The sequence below is a fragment of the Capra hircus genome, chromosome 13 (assembly GCF_001704415.2).
Source record: "Capra hircus breed San Clemente chromosome 13, ASM170441v1, whole genome shotgun sequence".
Lineage (NCBI taxonomy): Eukaryota > Metazoa > Chordata > Mammalia > Artiodactyla > Bovidae > Capra > Capra hircus.
The window spans coordinates 2,001,622-2,021,680 of record NC_030820.1 but is presented as its reverse complement, the minus strand read 5'-3'; the positions used below and the strand labels follow the sequence as shown (position 1 = coordinate 2,021,680).

At 42.8% G+C, this 20,059-nt stretch overlaps 1 protein-coding gene across 8 annotated transcripts in view; it reads right to left on the bottom strand.

Moving 5' to 3' along the window:
* The window catches only part of PLCB4 (phospholipase C beta 4), a 471,668-nt gene that overhangs the window by 158,083 nt on the left and 293,526 nt on the right, over positions 1–20,059 (bottom strand). For all 8 annotated transcript variants that reach the window (XM_018056911.1, XM_018056915.1, XM_013968409.2 and 5 more), the window contains one exon: positions 1,138–1,218. In XM_018056911.1, the coding sequence (XP_017912400.1) occupies positions 1,138–1,218 (81 nt within the window). The remainder of the gene's footprint in view (positions 1–1,137; positions 1,219–20,059) is intronic.

The window sequence follows — 20,059 nt, the reverse complement described above, 5'->3', positions numbered from 1 at the left end:
AAACATAGTCAAGATATTTTCAAACCAAACTTTGGTCCATTCACGTGTGAGAAGTAAAACCAATACACGGACACTGGGTTGTGGTGAAGGAAAGTGCAGTGTTTACTGCAAGGCTCTAGGCAGGGAGAACGCGTGGCTCTCGCTCTGAAACCCTGAACTCCCCAAAGCAAAGGGTTTCAGGAAAACAACTTGAAGGGGCAGCTGAGGCAGGGATATTGCAGGGTATACAATCAGCTAGTGCACAGTTCTCTGACTGGCTGATGGTGAGATAACATGGGGGTTCACAGGGGTGAACATTATTAATCCTGAGGCTCCAGGAGGCTATGTTCTTATGGTCATCAAGTAATTAAATGCTTCCATTGGGTGGGGGGTTTAGGATCTGTGAAATAACTCAGGAAATGTGCATCAGATATGATCCAGGAACTTCAGAGAGGAGCTAAAGCAGCGGATATCGGGGAGGGGTCTGTTCTGGGAAGGCCACAGAGCATCCTGCCTGGTTGCAGAGACCCCAAACATTCCATTCTATACGTATGTATATATACACACATATATATGTAGAATGCAACTCTGAATAAGTACAAAATGTTACTTTTATATATTTAATGTTGTGATTACTCCCATGTATATTATTAAATGTATGTGTGTACATGAAATATTAGTGGGACTATACTAACTTAAACTCTGATTCTACTCTTCAGAAATTCAGCTCAGAGGTTCACAAAATGTGGACGCTGTGCCATGTGTTAAGTACTGGAAAGTGCCCTTAAATGCACCTCTGAGACTTCAGCTTGAATACCTCTCTTCTGGAAAATCTTTCTAGCTCCCAAGATTTAAATCAGACTTACCTGCTTTTAAGCTCTTGTAACCTGAGCTTCTCTTTCATAACTCTCAATGTCTTATAACTTTCTTTGTTTCTTTTGGATGCCCGACTTTGATTCTAGGCTGGAATGTATAAGGATCACATCCTTGACCATTACTATGTCCCCAACGCCTGGCACACGGAAGCACATTTTAAAAAGTCTTGAATGAATGCGTAAGTGTGGGGTCCGTGCCTGCAAGGGGCTTTTGCTCACTTGTGGAGAAATGAAATGCCTTCACCCTGAGAGCAAGAAGGAGCAGCTTGTTTTTGTGCCATACCTTGCCTTCACTTCTCCAGGTCAGAAAGAAGCCAAATTCATCTACTTTGAAGAGGCAGTTGGGTTCAAACACAAAGGATTCCTGTGAAAAAGAAATGTGTTGATATGCATGACTCACACCATTTTGAATCTAATAAAAATGCAAATATCTTTTAGCATCTAAACAAGAGACAAATGCATCCTGAATCTAATGACCACATTTCTCATTATATTATGTAACATTTTCATTTTGAAAATTTCTTGCATTCATTTTTGCATTGAAAGACTGATCAATTTTATACAGCATCTTCCTTTAAGGCAGTTTTAGAACAAAACACACTAATGCTCTGAAGGTAAACAGAGGGGAAGTTTTCTCTAAGATCTCGGGAAAAAGAGCTCCCGGAAAGAAGGACTCCCGGGTTTCAGCCAGCTGGGCTCACTCCACACAAGAGGAATTGTTGCTGGTCTCTAACATAACATCAGAAATCAGGAGATAATTTTTTTTTTTAATCACTGATTTTTTTTTTTTTTTTTTTTGTCTACAGAATTCAGCATTCAGAGGTTTACTCAGATAACTCCTGAGCTTTCTGCTTTAATAGCCAATCTCATTGGGTGTTCCATAAACCAGGACTTCAGCAAGATTTTGAGCTACTCAAAGCGTAGTCCTGGGAGCAGCAGCATCAACCTCACTTGGGAGATTGACTGCATTGGCGGAATCTAGGGCTCCAGGCCAGACAGACTGAATCAGAGTCTCTGGGGTGGGAACCAGAAATCTGTGTTTTAACAAGCCCTCCAGGTGATTCTAATACACAGTAAAAATCTAAGAACCACTGCTGTGGACATCAGTATCAGATCAAGATGGAATGTTAGCCAAATGCAGGGGCCCCACAGCAGCTAAGTTGTATTTCCCAAAGGATTCCTGGTCTAGCAAGAAAGCACCATTGTTCTTAAAAACTTCAGGCAAGTTCTATGTCAATGATAGCAAAAGGGCCCCCAGGAAATGAACCCAGATGCCCTCTGCCCTCTGCCTGCATTACATCAAGACTTGGCACTCACATGTCAACAAATCCACTTCTCGTGACCTAAAGGACTTGTCCTCCTAGATAATTAAAACACTGCTATAGGAATTGCCTGGCAAACAGGAACGCTGTGTGACTTCAACCAAAGAGACAGCAATCACTGGATTAAGATTTTAAGCATAGTCTCAATTCAAAACTTATTTTTCTAAATTTCAAGGAAGTAGCAACATTTATCAAGGTAAATCCAATGTCAATGTTACATTTTAGAGTCCCAGGAGCCCTGAACAAAAATTTGTGTAGTTTTCTGACAGGTGAAGACTTATCATGTGCAAGCAGTCACCGCGATGAATAAGATGAAGGAAGGACATTATGTGACTTTTGTTTATGGAATAAAAATCCAGTTCTGCCACTTATTATTTACTTTCTCCAACAAAGACTCTAAGTCTCAGAATCCTTATTTAGGAAATATTTACACCTACCTTTTAGGGAATGAAATGAGGTGATAAAGGCAAAGCACTTTTACATTTTACCATGAATGTGAGTCACGCTGTTACACAGTTCAGCAAGTGGTAGCTACCATCCTTTATCCCTAGTTCAAGTTTACATTTGTGGTAGCAAATTATTAACAATGTGAATTTGTCAATATGTAATGTTTTCGACCCACAGAAATGCACTTCTGGATGGTTCAGCTTTTTAGGAATGGTTTGACCCAGAAGTGGACCCTTTCGATGGGCCTTCGAGGATGAGCAGCAGTTATCCAGGTGAAGCAGCATGACAGCCATGCAGGACTGCTGACAGCAGGGGCTTCGGAGGAGGGGACGTGCTAGGCCCATCTGAAGGGGATGATGGAGATGAGGCTAGACACACAAATAAGGCTAGATCGAAGGGTGGGGGACATCATACAAAAAGGTATGAAACGTAACCCAGAAGATCTTGAATCATCACCGACTGAGGAACGAGAATAATCAAACTATGACAATGAACACACTGTAGAATACTTTCCAAGCAATATCTTAACGGTAATAAAGAATTTCACTGTTCAAAGTATGACCTAAAATGGCTTTTACAGAGTAGACCTACAATGAGTCAGCTACCATCATTATTTATTTATGGGCACCCGATCCAATTCCAAATAGGGATTTGGAATGATCTAGGAAATATACATGATAAATACGAATGATTTTCCAGCTTATTTTCAGGTGGAACTTACAGTTCCTTGGCCTCCTTAACGGCAAAGTTTTTTCCTTTCTTCCTCTCTCAGTTACTTAGTACCCTCTGACTTTACCATTACTGCCTGGGAATTTGGATTCCTAACGTCCATTTCTTGGATCATCTGATGCTTTTAACCCCTAGCTCTACAGTCTTCACTCTGCTATATTAATCTGAGTTCCTACAACTTCCTACTTATTAATCCTGCCCCCCTCTTGCTAACCACCAGGTTTCCCTTGCTTTTACTTCCATCCTTGTCTAGTTTATTTCCGTGGTCCAACATTACAATCACTTCCCCACAGACACCTTCAACTTCTATGTCTCATGTTCCGTTTTCATGCCCAAAAAACTAAGTCCATCCTGTCCATTTTTTAATCACTAAATTTGATGGAGAAAAATCACAAAACTGGATTGTCTGGCTTTGGTTTAAATTCAAGATTATAAACTTAAAATGGATACTCCACATGACTTTCAACCTTGTAATTCTTTCTTTTAAAGTTCCCCACCCTTCAAAAGGGTTATCTCAGTGCTTCTCAAATTCCTTTACTCCTAGCCGATCACTGAGCTTCACTGATTAAATACAGGAAACTCATCATATGAGAACTTCCTCCATCCTTCCTCCTAATAACGTATGCTTTCGCCCATCAAAGGTCAGTCCCTCTGCTTCTGCTCCAGATTCCATCCTCTTTCACCTACATAAGGATTTCAGTCTTCTATGAATTATCGTCTGATACACATCAGTTTTTCTCTCTGTGAGATCACTCCTATCAGCACTCAAATAGGTCCCAGCCATCCCCACCTACGCCTTCACTTACTCCCTCATGTCTCCGATCCATTTTAAGGGCATAGTGTCTTGAAGAGTTCGTCTTCAGCCACTATCTCTACTATTTCTCTTACATACCACTTCTGACCAATTCCGTCGGCCCTCTGTTCCTCCCACTTGCTAACCTTTTTCTGCCAGGTTTACCGTGACTCACCTTCATGCTGCCATACGCAGGGCACACTTAGATTTGCTCTCCTACATGTTCAACATTACAAATTCTTACAAGATCCACAGAAGTCAGCTCTGGGGATTGTTTTCTATGTTCTGAGACCTCCTTTAATGCTAAAGCTTTAACACCACCTACTTCTTGATGACTACCAAATTTATAGTGGCAGCCCTGTCCTCTCTGGGTTCTCAGTCCAGACATCTAACTCTCTTCTTGACTTCTCCACATGAATGTCTACAAATTAATGCATCCACAACCAAATTCTTTATTCCTCACCCTTTCCCCCCCAGCCTTTCCATCACAAGACATTCTGGGCTCAATACTTGTCACTAGTGTCCTGATTTACTGAAACTACAATCATCCTTGACTTTCCATTAACAAGTCCATTTTCAGAGCATCCATCTCCACCACCACCACCTTGGTCCAGAGCATCACCATCTTTTTCATAGATTGATCAACCGAGTTCTACTCTTTCCTTCACAGCAGCCAGACTGATTCTTCAAATAGTGAAGCCATTTAATAGATCCCCATCATATTTAAGAGAAAATCCCAACTCCTAACTTGAACGGTTTTATGAAGACCTACAAGACCTTTTAAAACTAACACCCAAAAAAGATGTCCTTTTCATTCTAGGGGACTGGAATGCAAAAGTAGGAAGTCAAGAAACACCTGGAGTAACAGGCAAATTTGGCCTTGGAATGCAGAATGAAGCAGGGCAAAGACTAACAGAGTTTTGCCAAGAAAATGCACTGGTCATAGCAAACACCCTCTTCCAACAACACAAGCGAAGACTCTACACATGGACATCACCAGATGGTCAACACCGAAATCAGATTGATTATATTCTCTGCAGCCAAAGATGGAAAAGCTCTATACAGTCAACAAAAACAAGACCAGGAGCTGACTGTGGCTCAGATCATGAACTCCTTATTGCCAAATTCAGACTTAAATTGAAGAAAGTAGGGAAAACCGCTAGACCATTCAAGTATGACCGAAATCAAATCCCTTATGATTATACAGTGGAAGTGAGAAATAGATTTAAGGGCCTAGATCTGATAGACAGAGTGCCTGATGAACTATGGAATGAGGTTCGTGACATTGTATAGGAGACAGGGATCAAGACCATCCCTATGGAAAAGAAATGCAAAAAAGCAAAATGGCTGTCGGGGGAGGCCTTACAAATAGCTGTGAATAGAAGAGAGGCGAAAAGCAAAGGAGAAAAGGAAAGATATAAGCATCTGAATGCAGAGTTCCAGAGAATAGCAATAAGAGATAAGAAAGCCTTCTTCAGCGATCAATGCAAAGAAATAGAGGAAAAGAACAGAATGGGAAAGACTAGAGATCTCTTCAAGAAAATCAGAGATACCAAGGGAACATTTCATGCAAAGATGGGCTCGATAAAGGACAGAAATGGTATGGACCTAACAGAAGCAGAAGATATTAAGAAGAGGTGGCAAGAATACACGGAAGAACTATACAAAAAAGATATTCATGACCCAGATAATCATGATGATGTGATCACTAATCTAGAGCCAGACATCTTGGAAAGTGAAGTCAAGTGGGCCTTAGAAAGCATCACTATGAACAAAGCTAGTGGAGGTGATGGAATTCCAGTTGAGCTGTTTCAAATCCTGAAAGATGATGCTATGAAAGTGCTGCACTCAATATGCCAGCAAATTTGGAAAACTCAGCAGTGGCCACAGGACTGGAAAAGGTCAGTTTTCATTCCAATCCCAAAGAAAGGCAATGCCAAAGAATGCTCAAACTACCGCACAATTGCACTCATCTCACACGCTAGTAAAGTAATGCTCAAAATTCTCCAAGTCAGGCTTCAGCAATATGTGAACCGTGAACTCCCTGATGTTCAAGCTGGTTTTAGAAAAGGCAGAGGAACCAGAGATCAAATGGCGAACATCCGCTGGATCATGGAAAAAGCAAGAGAGTTCTAGAAAAACATCTATTTCTGCTTTATTGACTAAGCCAAAGCCTTTGACTGTGTGGATCACAATAAACTGTGGAAAATTCTGAAAGAGATGGGATTACCAGACCACCTAACCTGACTCTTGAGAAATCTGTATGCAGGTCAGGAAGCAACAGTTAGAACTGGACATGGAACAACAGACTGGTTCCAAATAGGAAAAGGAGTACGTCAAGGCTGTATATTGTCACCCTGCTTATTTAACTTCTATGCAGAGTACATCATGAGAAACACTGGACTGGAAGAAACACAAGCTGGAATCAAGATTGCCGGGAAAAATACCAATAACCTCAGATATGCAGATGACACCACCCTATGGCAGAAAGTGAAGAGGAGCTAAAAAGCCTCTTGATGAGAGTGAAAGAGGAGAGTGAAAAAGTTGGCTTAAAGCTCAACATTCAGAAAACAAAGATCATGGCATCCAGTCCCATCACTTCATGGGAAATAGCTGGGGAAACAGTGGAAACAGTGTCAGACTTTATTTTTGGGGGCTCCAAAATCACTGTAGATGGTGACTGCAGCCATGAAATTAAAAGATGCTTACTCCTTGGAAGAAAAGTTATGAATAACCTAGATAGCATATTCAAAAGCAGAGACATTACTTTGCCGACTAAGGTCCGCCTAGTCAAGGCTTTGGTTTTTCCTGTGGTCATGTACGGATGTGAGAGTTGGACTGTGAAGAAGGCTGAGTACCGAAGAATTGATGCTTTTTAGCTGTGGTGTTGGAGAAGACTCTTGAGAGTCCCTTGGACTGCAAGGAGATCCAACCAGTCCATTCTAAAGGAGATCAGCCCTGGGATTTCTCTGGAAGGAATGATGCTAAAGCTGAAACTCCAGTAGTTTGACCACCTCATGCGAAGAGTTGACTCATTAGAAAAGACTCTGATGCTGGGAAGGATTGGGGGCAGGAGGAGAAGGGGACGACCGAGGATGAGATGGCCGGATGGCATCACGGACTCGATGGACGTGAGTCTGAGTGAACTCCAGGAGATGGTGATGGACAGGGAGGCCTGTCGTGCTGCGATTCATGGGGTCGCAAAGAGTCGGACACGACCGAGCAACTGAACTGAACTGAGCATGGGCTAAAAGGTCCTGTGTAATCTGGGTCTTAGAGCCCTGATCACACATCATTTCCTATCTTTGTTTTCCGTCTTGTTCACTACACCCATCCGTACTCTTGTCCTTAAGGGTACTTCTTAAGCTCTTCTAGCCTCAGGGCCTTTGCACTGGCTGTTCCTCCTTCCTAGAAGTCTCTTCCTACCGTCTTTAGCTTCTCTTCATCCTAGAGGCCTCACTTTAACTTTTCTCTCTTCAGAGGGGATATTTCCTTGACCTCCCTAATAGGTCTCTCATTTTATTTTCTAAGATAGCATCTTGATTATTTCTTTGCTTGCAACTAACACAGTCTGCAATTACTTCATTTCTTTGTTTATTGATTCATGGCTTGGTTCCTACACCAGAGTTTAACCTCCATGAGGGCAGAGTCCTTGAAACTTTCCTGTTCACCTTTGTCCTCCAAGCAGCTAGCACACCAAAGACATACTGAAAGTAAATTCATGCACCAAAAATGTAAATGAATTATTTTTTTTCAAAGGTACTTCATAGTAGGCCAATATATAAAATGTAAACAAGAAGTCGCTCAAGTTGAGGAGGTTGCAGCAGGCCTCCCTAAGGGTGAGTCTCTGGAGGGCTCCCATGAAGAGACAGACAATAAGGCCACCAATGGTTAGGCTGCCTGCCTGGCAAAGCAGAAGCTTTTTCTAATTCATTCAAGCTCATCTTAGAGGTTGGGTATGGTTTTGAGGCACCTCCTAGGAATCCCTTTCGGAACAGGAGAACTGTCTGAATGCCCCTACCAAGATTATTTTCAAAACGGGATAAGAACCACAGGCAAGGAGAAGAAAAATAAAGCAAACTTGCAAAATAAGGACAAAGTAAAAGATGAGCTTTCAGAAATTTTTGTTAAAAGGTCCTATACAGTGAGAATAAGATGCCTCATTGGCTCTGGGCTCCCTAGAAACAAAAGCAAAAGGGGAAAATATCATTTGCCAGGAGCCCATACAGTTCATAGATAAAAATATCAGATGTTAGGAGAATCAACTGCCAGAACAGAAATTCTCTAGTGAGACACTTAAGGAGCACCGAGAGATGCTCATGACAAGGTTTCCAACAAAACCCACAATAAGTTTGTCCTGTGACCGGAAAATCCTTGGACCAAATGGGTTGAAAGTAACCATGGAAATGAGAGCACAGATCTGAGGGGTGTGTGCCAGTCGGTTGAAAGGAACTGAAACCCAACTCGTTTAGATTTCTCTGCGCCTCCCACTAACAGGACCGCCAGACCTGCTGTGAGCAAAGGCACCCAATCTCCATTCTTCTTCCACAAGAGCAGCTGTAAATGCCACACAGGCACCTGCTCACCAGAACCTGGGCTGCAGCCCCGTGACCACACTGAGCAATGATGGCCCCAGTTCCCTTGCAGGAAAATCCCTCTCCAGACTCAAGTGTGGCCGGGGAGATAAAGGAACTGGGCCCTTTCTCCCTCACAAACTTGTTGGTTGGCAGTTAACAAACGGTAGTAGGATTCTCCGATAAGGATGCAAACTGTAACGGAACTTCTTCCTGGTGCTCAGAAGTTCTCTTCTCCCAAGACTTAATTACAGACGGTTTAAGTATTGGAGCTTCAGCTTCAGCATCAGTCCTTCCAGTTAATATTCAGGGTTAATTTCCTTTAGGATTGACTGGTTGGATCTCCTTGCAGTCCAGGGGACTCTCAAGAGTTTTCTTCAGAACCACAATTTGAAAGCATCAGTTCTTTAGGACTCAGCCTTTTTATGGTCCAGCTCTCATAGCCACACACGACTACTGCAAAAACCATAGTTTGACTATGTGGAGCTTTGTCAGCAAAGTTGATTTCTCTGCTTTTTAATGTGCTATCTAGATTATGTCATAGCTTATCTTCCCAAGAAGCAAGCGTCTTTTAATTTTGTGGCAGCAGTCCCTCCCCAGTGATTTTGGAGCCCAAGAAAATAAAATCTGTCACTCTTTCCACTTTTTCCATATCTATTTGCCATGAAGTGATAGGACTGGATTCCATGATCTTAGTTTTTTGAATGTTGAGCTTTAAGCCAACTTTTTCACTCTTTTCTTCCATCGTCATCAAGAGGCTCTTTAGTTCTTCCTGGCTTTCTGCCATTAGCGTGGTATCATTTGCATATCTGTGGTTATTGATATTTCTCCTGGCAATCTTGATTCCAGCTTGTGATTCATCCAGCCCAGCATTTCAAATGATGTGCTCTGCATTTAAGTTAAATAAGTAGGGTGACAATACACAACCTTGACATACTCCTTTCCCAATTCTGAACCAGTCCATTGTGCCATGTCTAATTCTAACTGCTGAATCTAGTCATACATACAGATTTCTCAGGAGACAGTAAGCTGGTCTGGTATTCCCATGTCTTTAAGAATTTTACACAGTTTTGTTGTGATCCACAGATCACCATCTGATGTGAAGAGCTGACTCATCAGGTCTTTACCCTGATGCTAGGAAAGATTCAGGGCAGGAAGAAAAGGGGGCGACAGAGGATGAGACGATTGGATGGCATCACTGACACAATGGACATGGGCTTGACCAAGCTCCAGGAGACAGTGAAGGACAGGGAAGCCTGGCATGCTGCAATTCATGGGGTCCCAAAAAGCTGGACATGACTTAGCGACTGAACACTAACAATTTCTGCATCACAGTTGACTTTGGGATGTGGAAGAAACACGCATAAATAAGCATGAAGCTCATTTCATGAACACTCAAAACTACTGGGCAGGTTACACTGGTCCAGCAGGTTACACTGGTCCAACAGACCTGATCCAAATGTGGCTGGACACTCATAGGCTTCTTTGAGCTCTGTCTCTTCGTCTCCAAAAGCAGGGAAGCAACCTCAACAACAACATCTCACAGGCCACCTGTAGGCACTGCTGGGCTTGATAAACAACCTGCACTCAGTACATTACTACTGATTATCACTGTGACTCACTCTGCTAGAACTGATTATAAGGAAGCATCCAAGAAACAAATATAGTACATGCCACCACCCCAACCTCACAGATTTTCTCTGAGGTTAGCAAGTCACTCAAGAGGACACAGAAAATAAGCAGCAGAATTACGTCTACATCTGCGTTGAGGCGGGGAGAGCACCTCTGCCACGCGGGTTTTCAGGACGAGCAGCGATACCCTGTGTGCTTTTTTCCCCTGATGCGGATCTAGAGGTCTATACGTGCAGATAACCTAGAGCTGCTGAGCGAGACTCACTGGAAGTGTAGTCAGACTGTGCTCTTCTGTGCCGCAGCCAGCTTCAGCCCACACGCAGCCATCAGAACATAGATCTAGTCCTTCCTTCTTCACAGGACTGTGGGCGAGTAGTGGCCGAAGGACACAGTCTCTGGGTTGGGGACTGTCCTGCGTGTCTTGTGTGTGAGTGTGTCCTCTGAGCATACTTGTGGACCGTGAGCAGCAATCAAGAGGTTGTTCAGCAAGTATTAAGGGGCTAGAGTGTCTATGTCTATCCACAGAAACAGAAATGAAAAGTTCTCCCCTTCAATAACCAACCGCAAGCATTTAGAAAGGGGATTTCGGGAATGACACAATGGCATACAGTGAATCTTTATTCTGACAACAAACAGCAGGGCTTAATCCCCTCATTTCAATTTATACTGCCCTCAGAAATGAACATCATCACCTTTCAAAGCAACCTGGCTTGGCGGGGGAGAGTTGTTGAAGGCTGCTGGAAACAAGCAAGAGGAGGGCACAGCATCTTTCCTGATTTTTCATGTCCTCTTTTAAAAAGGAACTGAAACTTGGCCTGATGGTGCTTGTTATTAGCAAGGGCTCTGACACGTCCTTGGCTCTGTGAGAAGCTGGTCAACTAGGGTCTAAATTTGGGAAGAAAAAGGTATTGCTTAAATGAGCTGCCTGGAAGAGTCAAATTCTATTTTTGTCTGCTCGTTTTCACGGTCATGAATAGTTAGGAATCTCTATTTTCTCTTACTTCCAGATAAAGATGTTGAATCTTTGGGTCTTAACTTTTTAAGGTCTGCCCGTTTGAGACACCAAACTCTGTATCCGTCTTCCTTATCGCTCTCTCTCCTGGAAGCACTCTGTTGAGGGCATTTGGAGGTTCAATCTGAACCCTCAGACTCTGAGAGGGCTCTTGTGTTGCCGCAGGGCGCTGGACAGGCTCCCTGATGCTTGCCAGACAACACTTGAAGAAATTCTTCCTAAGGTATTTGGCAACTGCCTCTCAGATTGCAGAAAGAAGAAGTCAACAAGACATGCTTTTAGATGAAGTGCGTGGTCACTCAAGAAAGCCTCTTTCTTGGGCAGAAAAACTGTCATATTAGTCAAAACAGTTGCTGTAATAATTATAAGAAGGGAAAATTAAAGACCAACTTATTTGGAGCCAGGGAGGAAAAGAAATGCTTTTGTAACAAACATTTCCAACAAATTTATACGTCACCATTACCCCTCAGCCACCCCCCGCCCCACGTCCCACCCCAGAGATTCTCTGCTTGAGCTGACTTGTCAGGCCCCTCTGAACCTGCTTCCCAGTCAGGCTTTGAGTTCTGGACTTCCACGTCTGTCTTCACACTGCCCAGCATTAGCAAGAACCCTGCTGAGTTGCTTTAGCCAGAATCCCCCAACTCAGGATCTGATCAGCCTTTATATCTGACCTGGTTCTTCAACCTCCACCACCTCCCAGGAGATTCTGATCACCCTGGCTTGCCTGAAGCAGGAATTCTACTCAGGTGGTTTAGCCAAAATCTCTCCTTACCCTGGACGTTTCCTTTTAGCAATTTTCTACCCACTGACTACCCTACCTGCTCCCTGGGTACAAATTCCTTTTTCTTCGTTATTTCTGAAGTTGGGCTCGATTTCTCTTCTCTACTGGCAAACTCCCTTTGTGGTGGTCTCCTGAATACAATCTGTAATTTTTATTTTTTGGCCACCCTTCACAGCATGCAGGATCTTACATCTCCTACGAGGGATCAAACCCACACCTGCTGCACTGGCAATGTGGAGTGTTCACCACTGGACCACCTGGGAAGTCTACCTTATTTTTTTAACAAATGTCATGAGTAACATTTTACTCAACATCTCCCCCTCCAAAAAAAAAATTCTTTGTGCTTTGCAGAACTGCTTGAAACGTGACCATAAGCTAGTAAATACTTCTTTTCAGTAAACCACTTCTAATAAAAACACAATCAGTTCCAGAATAATAAACTATAATGATTAAGGGATTAGACATATAGTAACATTCAAGACATATATATCTGAAGAGACTGATCCAAGAAATAATATTTTGAACTATGGCCAAGTACGAGTCGGCAGTTGAATAGAGTCACTGAAAGGAAAGGAATCTCAAATGACTTCTATGGAATTTCCCTTTGAATGTCAACATAGCCCACTTAAATAGTCCAGCTTGTAAAAATGCTTTATCTTGATATTGGCCACATGAGATGTCATTCCTTTCCCATTTTTATCTTCTGACACAGCTTATGTGTAGGTTTCCAGGGTGCACAGTCCCCACCGGCCCTAAGGGCCAATCCTGACTCTATTACTTTTTATCGTGTCTCCAAGAGCTGCAGAAATCACTCGAACAGGCACAGGAGGACCATAGCTACCAACCAAGAGAATCCTGAGCAAGACTTGGGTTCAGAAAATTGCAGTGCGAAGGTTTAGCACGTGACCCTCCTACCCTGACAGAAGGACTGCTGCAGGAATTGGGTCATCTCGGGACAGAGGCCAAGAGGCACATGGGAGAGAAGGAGATGGATTACAGGAAACACCTCTAGAGAGAAGCAGAAGACGACGCAGGGGCAGGCAGGGAGTACCTGCACACCACGAGGCACCCGCGAAAGGAGAGGTGACGAAGAGGACCGGGGAGGAAGGGTCTCAGACGCAGCACACTCCCAGACCATCTCCACCAGGTGGACGGGAGCCCGGAGCGAGGACTGCCCGCCAGAGGAGCCTTGGGTAGAGCAGCAAAGGGCAGGCCGCAGGCTCGGCCACACCACCCACTGGCCTGAGCCGCTGCTGACAGCTGCAGGGGTGAGCATGCTGCAGCTGGAGGCCGTCCACTGCCTGCCTTCTGAGATGGTTTTGTCTCGGAGGGAGATGTAAAGGGCACAGCCCTACGGATGCCACAGAGGGGATCTCTGGCTAACTCTTCTCCAGGTCCTCCTAAAGGAGTCTGGTTCTGGTTTCTTAAGACCCTTGAACGTCCTTAGGAACTTTTTAGAAATATTAGGAAACACTTAAATAACAAGCAATTTGAGTCCCAGATATGCAAGCAATGAATTGCTAGATCATCAGAGATGCTTATTAAATACCTGAGTTGAATGAGTTCCAGGCCTGGGACATAGTAGTAAATAAAAACAGTGTATCTCTCTCTGGCTTTATCTTGTAGAGGGGGATTTTGACAAAGAACACTAGGCAAATAAATAATATATCAGGAATGGGTAAATGTGAAGATCAAACATCTAAAAAGTATGTGTGTGTATGTGTGCGTGCACGTGTGCACGGGTTTTTAAGTAAGGTGATCATGAAGGTCTTTTGGATGAGGTGGACTTGGGGAAGACTGGAATGAAGCGAAGAAGTAAGCTGTGAGAACTGATGATGAGTGGGGAAGAACAGTCAGAGCAGAAGCTACAAGTACAGAGGCCCTCATATTTTCAGGGAACATCAGTGGCACAGTGAAGTGATGGGGGTGTGTAGGGGGCCTGAGAACGGACGAGGACGACTCTGGAAATTATTCTGAATAAGGTAGGAAGCCACTGACCTTTTAAAGCAGAAGAGGGGTACACTCTAACTACATTCTAAAAAGATTCAGCCAACTTATTTCCTCATAATGGTGCAGTGGGGTAGGTATTAGTACCCCCATTTTAAAGACAAGGAAGCTTAGTGCCAAGTGAGTTAAAGACTGGTCAGATATCTTGAGCAGCAAAGTCGAATTGAAGCTCTTTCTGTTTAACTGCAAAGCCATGCCCCTAACCAAACTATGTGTATTTCAAACTCTTCACGAAAGAGCTCTGGCAATGATTTAACCTGAAATACCACTTTATACAAACCCTCTCTTTATCTGGGAGCAATATCCTGGCAACTTGGCTCTGGTGAGTATCCAAAGTTGAGACACTCATCTGCCCTTTTAGGTACTTGGAAAAGGACCATCTGCAGCTAGAGAGCAGCAGCGACAGCACCAAGCGGTCCTCAGGGGGACTCTTTATAGAAAGAAGACGCCTGGCAAGCTATCTGGCTCAATCCATCCACTTCATTGAATGGCAGGATTTCAAAGCAATTGATTACTATTTATGGTTTTAAGAATAGGTAGTTTAAAAACTACTTATTATAATTAGTAGGCTTACCAGGTGGTGCTAGTGGTAAAGAACCTGCCTGCCAATTCAGGAGACATAAAAGAGTTGGGTTCGATCCCTGGGTCAGGAAGGTCCCCTAGAGGAGGGTCAAAACCCACTCCAGTGTTCCTGCCTGGAGAATCTCACGGACAGAGGAGTCAGGCGGGCTACAGTCCATAGGGTTGCAAAGAGTCGAACACAACTGAAGTGACTTAGATTGCATTATTATAATTAGTGAGCTTTTTATTAATTTATCAGAATCAATATTCAGGATTAATGACATTAATCCTGAAGATATTTTATGTCTATTTCTATTTATTGAAAGGAAATGTAATAGCACTGGAAACTCTACTCATCATTCTGTAATAACCTATATGGGAAAAGAATCTGAAAAAGGACGGAAATATGTATATGTATAATTGAATCACTTAGCTGTACACATGAAACTAATATAACATTGTACATCAACTAAGTTCCATATAAATTAAAAATTAAATTAAAAAATAAATTCACATTGTAAATCAACTATACTTCAATAAAAATGTTAATAAATAAATAATTGTAAATTTAAATATTAAAAAATAAATAAAAGGTTTCAGTAAAAAAAGTAAAGTTACATTTCATTCATAGTATTTTTTATCTAATTGTGTGGGGTTTTTCCTCCCCAAATTTAGACTTGATGGAAAGGTTTTTAACCTTAAATGGTGATTTTCATTGATCACAACATAGAGGTATTAGGGTTTTTAGCAGTGCTTATTTGCTCTTAAGGGTAAATATATGAAAAATACTTTTTTGCCAATTGTCATTTCTTTAACAAAATCAAATTAAAGACTCCAGGCTGTAGTAACATAATAATTATGGTCTAAAATAGATAAAGCAAATGGGTGACTAAACAGTTAAACAGCCTTCACTAATGAATTTCAGAAAGTTTTTCTTTTTCGATAGGTAGGTAGTTTTCTCTTTTTTTGCTCCCAGTCACACATATTTCCAAAAAAATGTTTCAAGAAACACCTGGAGTAACAGGCAAATTGGCCTTGGAGTACAGAATGAAGCAGGGCAAAGGCTAACAGAATTTTGCCAAGAAAATGTACTGGTCATAGCAAACGCCCTCTTCCAAAACACAAGAGAAGACTCTACACATGGAAATCACCAGATGGTCAATACCGAAATCAGACTGATTATACTTTTTGCAGCCAAAGATGGAGAAGCTCTATAGTCAGCAAAAACTAGACTGGGAGCTGACTGTGGCTCAGATCATGAACTCATTACTGCCAGATTCAGACTTGAATTGATGAAAGTTGAAAAGACCACTAGATCATTCAGGTATGACCTAAATCAAATTCCTTTTGATTATACAGTGGAAGTGACAAATAGATTCAAGGGATTAGATCTGATAGACAGTGCCTGAAGAACTATGGACAGAGGTTCGTGACACTGTACAGGAGGTAGGGATCAAGATCATCCCCAAGAAAAAGAAATGCAAAAAGGCAAAATGGTTGTCTGAGGAGGCCTTACAAATAGCTATGAAAAGAAGAGAAGGAAAAGGCAAAAGAGAAAAGGAAAGATATACACATTTGAATGCAGGGTTCCAGCGAATAGCAAGGAGATCAATGCAAAGTGATCAATGCAAAGAAATAGAGGAAAACAACAGAATGGGAAAGACTAGAGATCTCTTCAAGAAAATTAGAGATACCAAGGGACTATTTCATGTAAAGATGGGCTCGATAAAGGACAGAAATGGTATGGACCTAACAGAAGCAGAAGATATTAAGAAGAGGTGGCAAGAATACACAGAAAAACTATAAAAAAAGATCTTCATGACCCAGATAATCACGATGGTGTGATCACTCACCTAGAGCCAGACATCCTGGGGTGTGAAGTCAAGTGGGCCTTAGGAAGCATCATAATGAACAAAGCTACTGGAGGTGATGGAACCCCAGGTGAGCTACTTCAAATCCTAAAAGATGATGCTGTGAAAGTGCTGCACTCAATACGTCAACAAATTTGGAAAGCACAGCAGTGGCCACACTACTGGGAAAGGTCAGTTTTCATTCCAATCCCAAAGAAAGGCAATGCCAAAGAATGCTCAAACTACCGCACAATTGCACTCATCTCACATGCTAGCAAAGTAATGCTCAAAATTATCCAAGCCAGGCCTCAGCAATACGTGAACCATGAACTTTCAGATGTTCAACTGGTTTTAGAAAAGGCAGAGGAACCAGATATTGAATTGCCAACATCTGTTGAATCAGCGAAAAAGCAAGAAAGCTCCAGAGAAACATCTACTTCTGCTTTATTGACTATGCCAAAGCCTTTGACTGCGTGGATCACAAAAAACTGAAAAATTCTTCAAGAGATGGGAATACCAGACCCTCTGACCTGCCTCGTGAGAAACCTGTATGTGGGTCAAGAAGCAACAAGAAGCAACAGTTAGAACTGGACATGGAAAAACAGACTGGTTCCAAATCGGGAAAGGAGTACATTAAGTTGTATACTGTCACCCTGCTTATTTAACTTATATGCAGAATATATCATGCGAAATGCTGGGCTGGATGAAGCACAAGCTGGAATCAAGACTGCCGGGAGAAATATCAATAACCTCAGACATGCAGATGACACCACACTTATGGCAGAAAGCAAAGAGAAACTAAAGAGCCTCTTGATGAAAGCGAAAGAGGAAAGTGAAAAAGTTGTCTTAAAATTCAACATTCAGAAAACTAAGATCATGGCATCTGGTCTCATTACTTCATGGCAAATAGACGGGGAAATAGAGGAAACAGTGAGAGACTTTATTTTCTTGGGCTCCAAAATCACTGCAGATGGTGACTGCAGCCATGAAATTAAAAGACGCTTGCTCTTGGAAGAAAAGCTATGACCAACCTAGACAGCATATTAAAAAGCAGAGACATTACTTTGCCAACAAAGTCCTGTCTACTCAAAGCTATGGATTTTCCAGTAGTCATGTATGGATGTGAGAGTTGGACTATAAAGAAAGCTGAGCGCCAACGAATTGATGCTTTTCAACTGTGGTGTTGGAGAAGGCTCCTGAGAGTCCCCACGACTGCAGGGAGATCCAACCAGTCCATCCTAAAGGAGATCAGTCCTGGGTGTTCATTGGAAGGACTGACGCTGATGCTGAAGCTCCAATACTTTGGCCACCTGATACAAAGAACTGACTCATTGGAAAAGACCCCGATGCTGGGAAAGATTGAAGGCAGGAGGAGAAGGGGACAACAGAGGATGAGATGGTTGGATGGCATCACCAACTCGATGAACATGAGTTTGAGTAAACTCTGGGAGCTGGTGATGGACAGAGTGGCCTGGCGTGCTGCAGTCCACCACCATCTAGTTAAGTAGTAAGTTTAAGAAGGCAGATGGACCCCTGGGCTGGAGCTGCTGTTTTCAACTAGAGTAAAATTGAAGCTTTATTTTCCCTAGTCACTCAGGACAAAGTTAACGGCAGGAGCTGAGCTCTGCTGGACTCAAGAGATGACCACTTGTGAAGTGGTCATCTGACTACCTGACTACACAGAAAGGTCCTTGGGGGTTAGAAAGAAGGGGGTGCCACCCCGAAGTAAGTGATACCGAGCTTCCTATAGGCCTCTGCACCAGAATCCACTTGGCAGAAACATGCTTACGCATCTTAGGGAGGGCCTTAGGACAGGCCACGTGTGAAAAAGAAATGAGATAATTGTACAAAGGTAATCAAAGGCCAGAAGAACCGTCATATATAAACAATCTCAACGCTTCTTCACTGTGCTCCTCCTCATTAGGGAGGACGCCCACACCCTTTCTCTCTGGGTGTGAATTTCTGATTTGTGCGTTTGTATTTTGGTCTTTGTTTACTAAGTTTTTTCAGTAGTTATTTATTTTTGGCTGTTCTGGGTCTTTGTTACTATGCACAGTCTTTCTCTAGCTGCAGCAAGCAGGGGCTACTCTTCATTGCAGATGAGGGCTTCTCTTCGCTGCAGAGCATAAGCTCTCGGCCTGCAGGCTTCCGTAGCTGTAGCACAGAGGCTCAGGCGTTGTGGCACGTGGGCTTACCATGTGGGATTTTCCCAGACCAGGGATGGAACCGGTGAACCCTGCATTGGCAGGCGGATTCTTAACCACTACACTATCAGGGAAGTCTGCTTCTGTCTTAAATAGACAGTTTCCCTGTATGCATTACCACAAGTTGTGCTCTGCTAATAATAATAAATTTTGTACCTGTTTTTACAGTTTTTGCCTCCTTGAAACATTCTTGATTTCAAATGGGGCAAGAGCCAGGACCACTTTGCTTCTAGCCTCTAGCCCATTGGTGGACTAGCAACTAGAATTCCTAGTTTTTGTTCAGACTACGCAGGATCAATTCCTGGGCAGGGAACTAAGACCCTGCTTCAACATCGCTTACTGCTGTCTCTCAGAGAGCATAAGCCATGAAACATGTCTTCCATAAAAACTACCCAACCAGAAGTAACAACAAAAACATTCATCATCATTTTCAGGATGAGGGAATTCACAAGAAATTGAGCTTAAAGAAATACCATTTTCTTACTTGAGAAGGGACTTCAAAATGATTCACTTAAAAATATGCTGTATATTTCCTTTGACTGTTCATTTGTTCACACTTGGATGAACTCTTATTAATTTAATGGCTGGGCCACACGCATGAACAGAGTGCCATCCCAAAGAGAATGCCGCCAGGATGTCCTTGGGGCCCCTTCACCATCAGCCTGGAGAACCACAAGGCTGCGCCTCTCAACCCTAATTAAAGGACGCACGGGCACGCACTGAGCTCCTGCTCCCCTGCGGCCATAAACAAGGCTTGAAGGAGCAAACACGGTGCCCTTTCCTACTTACACTTCAGATAGGAAAAAGCAAACAAACAAAAAGCCAACAAACCGCAGAACTCGCACTGTCCCCAGGAAACTAGCATAGCACTGCCAATCAACTAGATTTCAACTTTAAAACATGGTAAAAAAATAAGCAAGCACTGTCATTTCAGCCACGGAATTTTAACCAAGTCCTTTAGCAAAGCACAGAGATACTCTAGAAATCTTAGCAACTAGCTCCTTATATTTTATTTTGTTGTTGTTGTTCAGTTGCTAAGTCATGTCGGACTCTTTACCACCCCATGGTCTGCAGCCCACCGGGCCTCCCTGTCCCTCCCTGTCTCCCGCAGTTTGCCCAAGCTCATGCTCATTGAGTCAGTGATTCTATCCAGCCATCTCATCCTCTGTTGCCCTTTTCTCCTTTTGCCTCCAATCGTTCCCAGCATCAGGGTCTTTTCCAGTGAGTTTGCTCTTCACATACTTATGATTTATTTCTTCTCATGTTGTATTGGTACATTTTGTTTTCAACAGC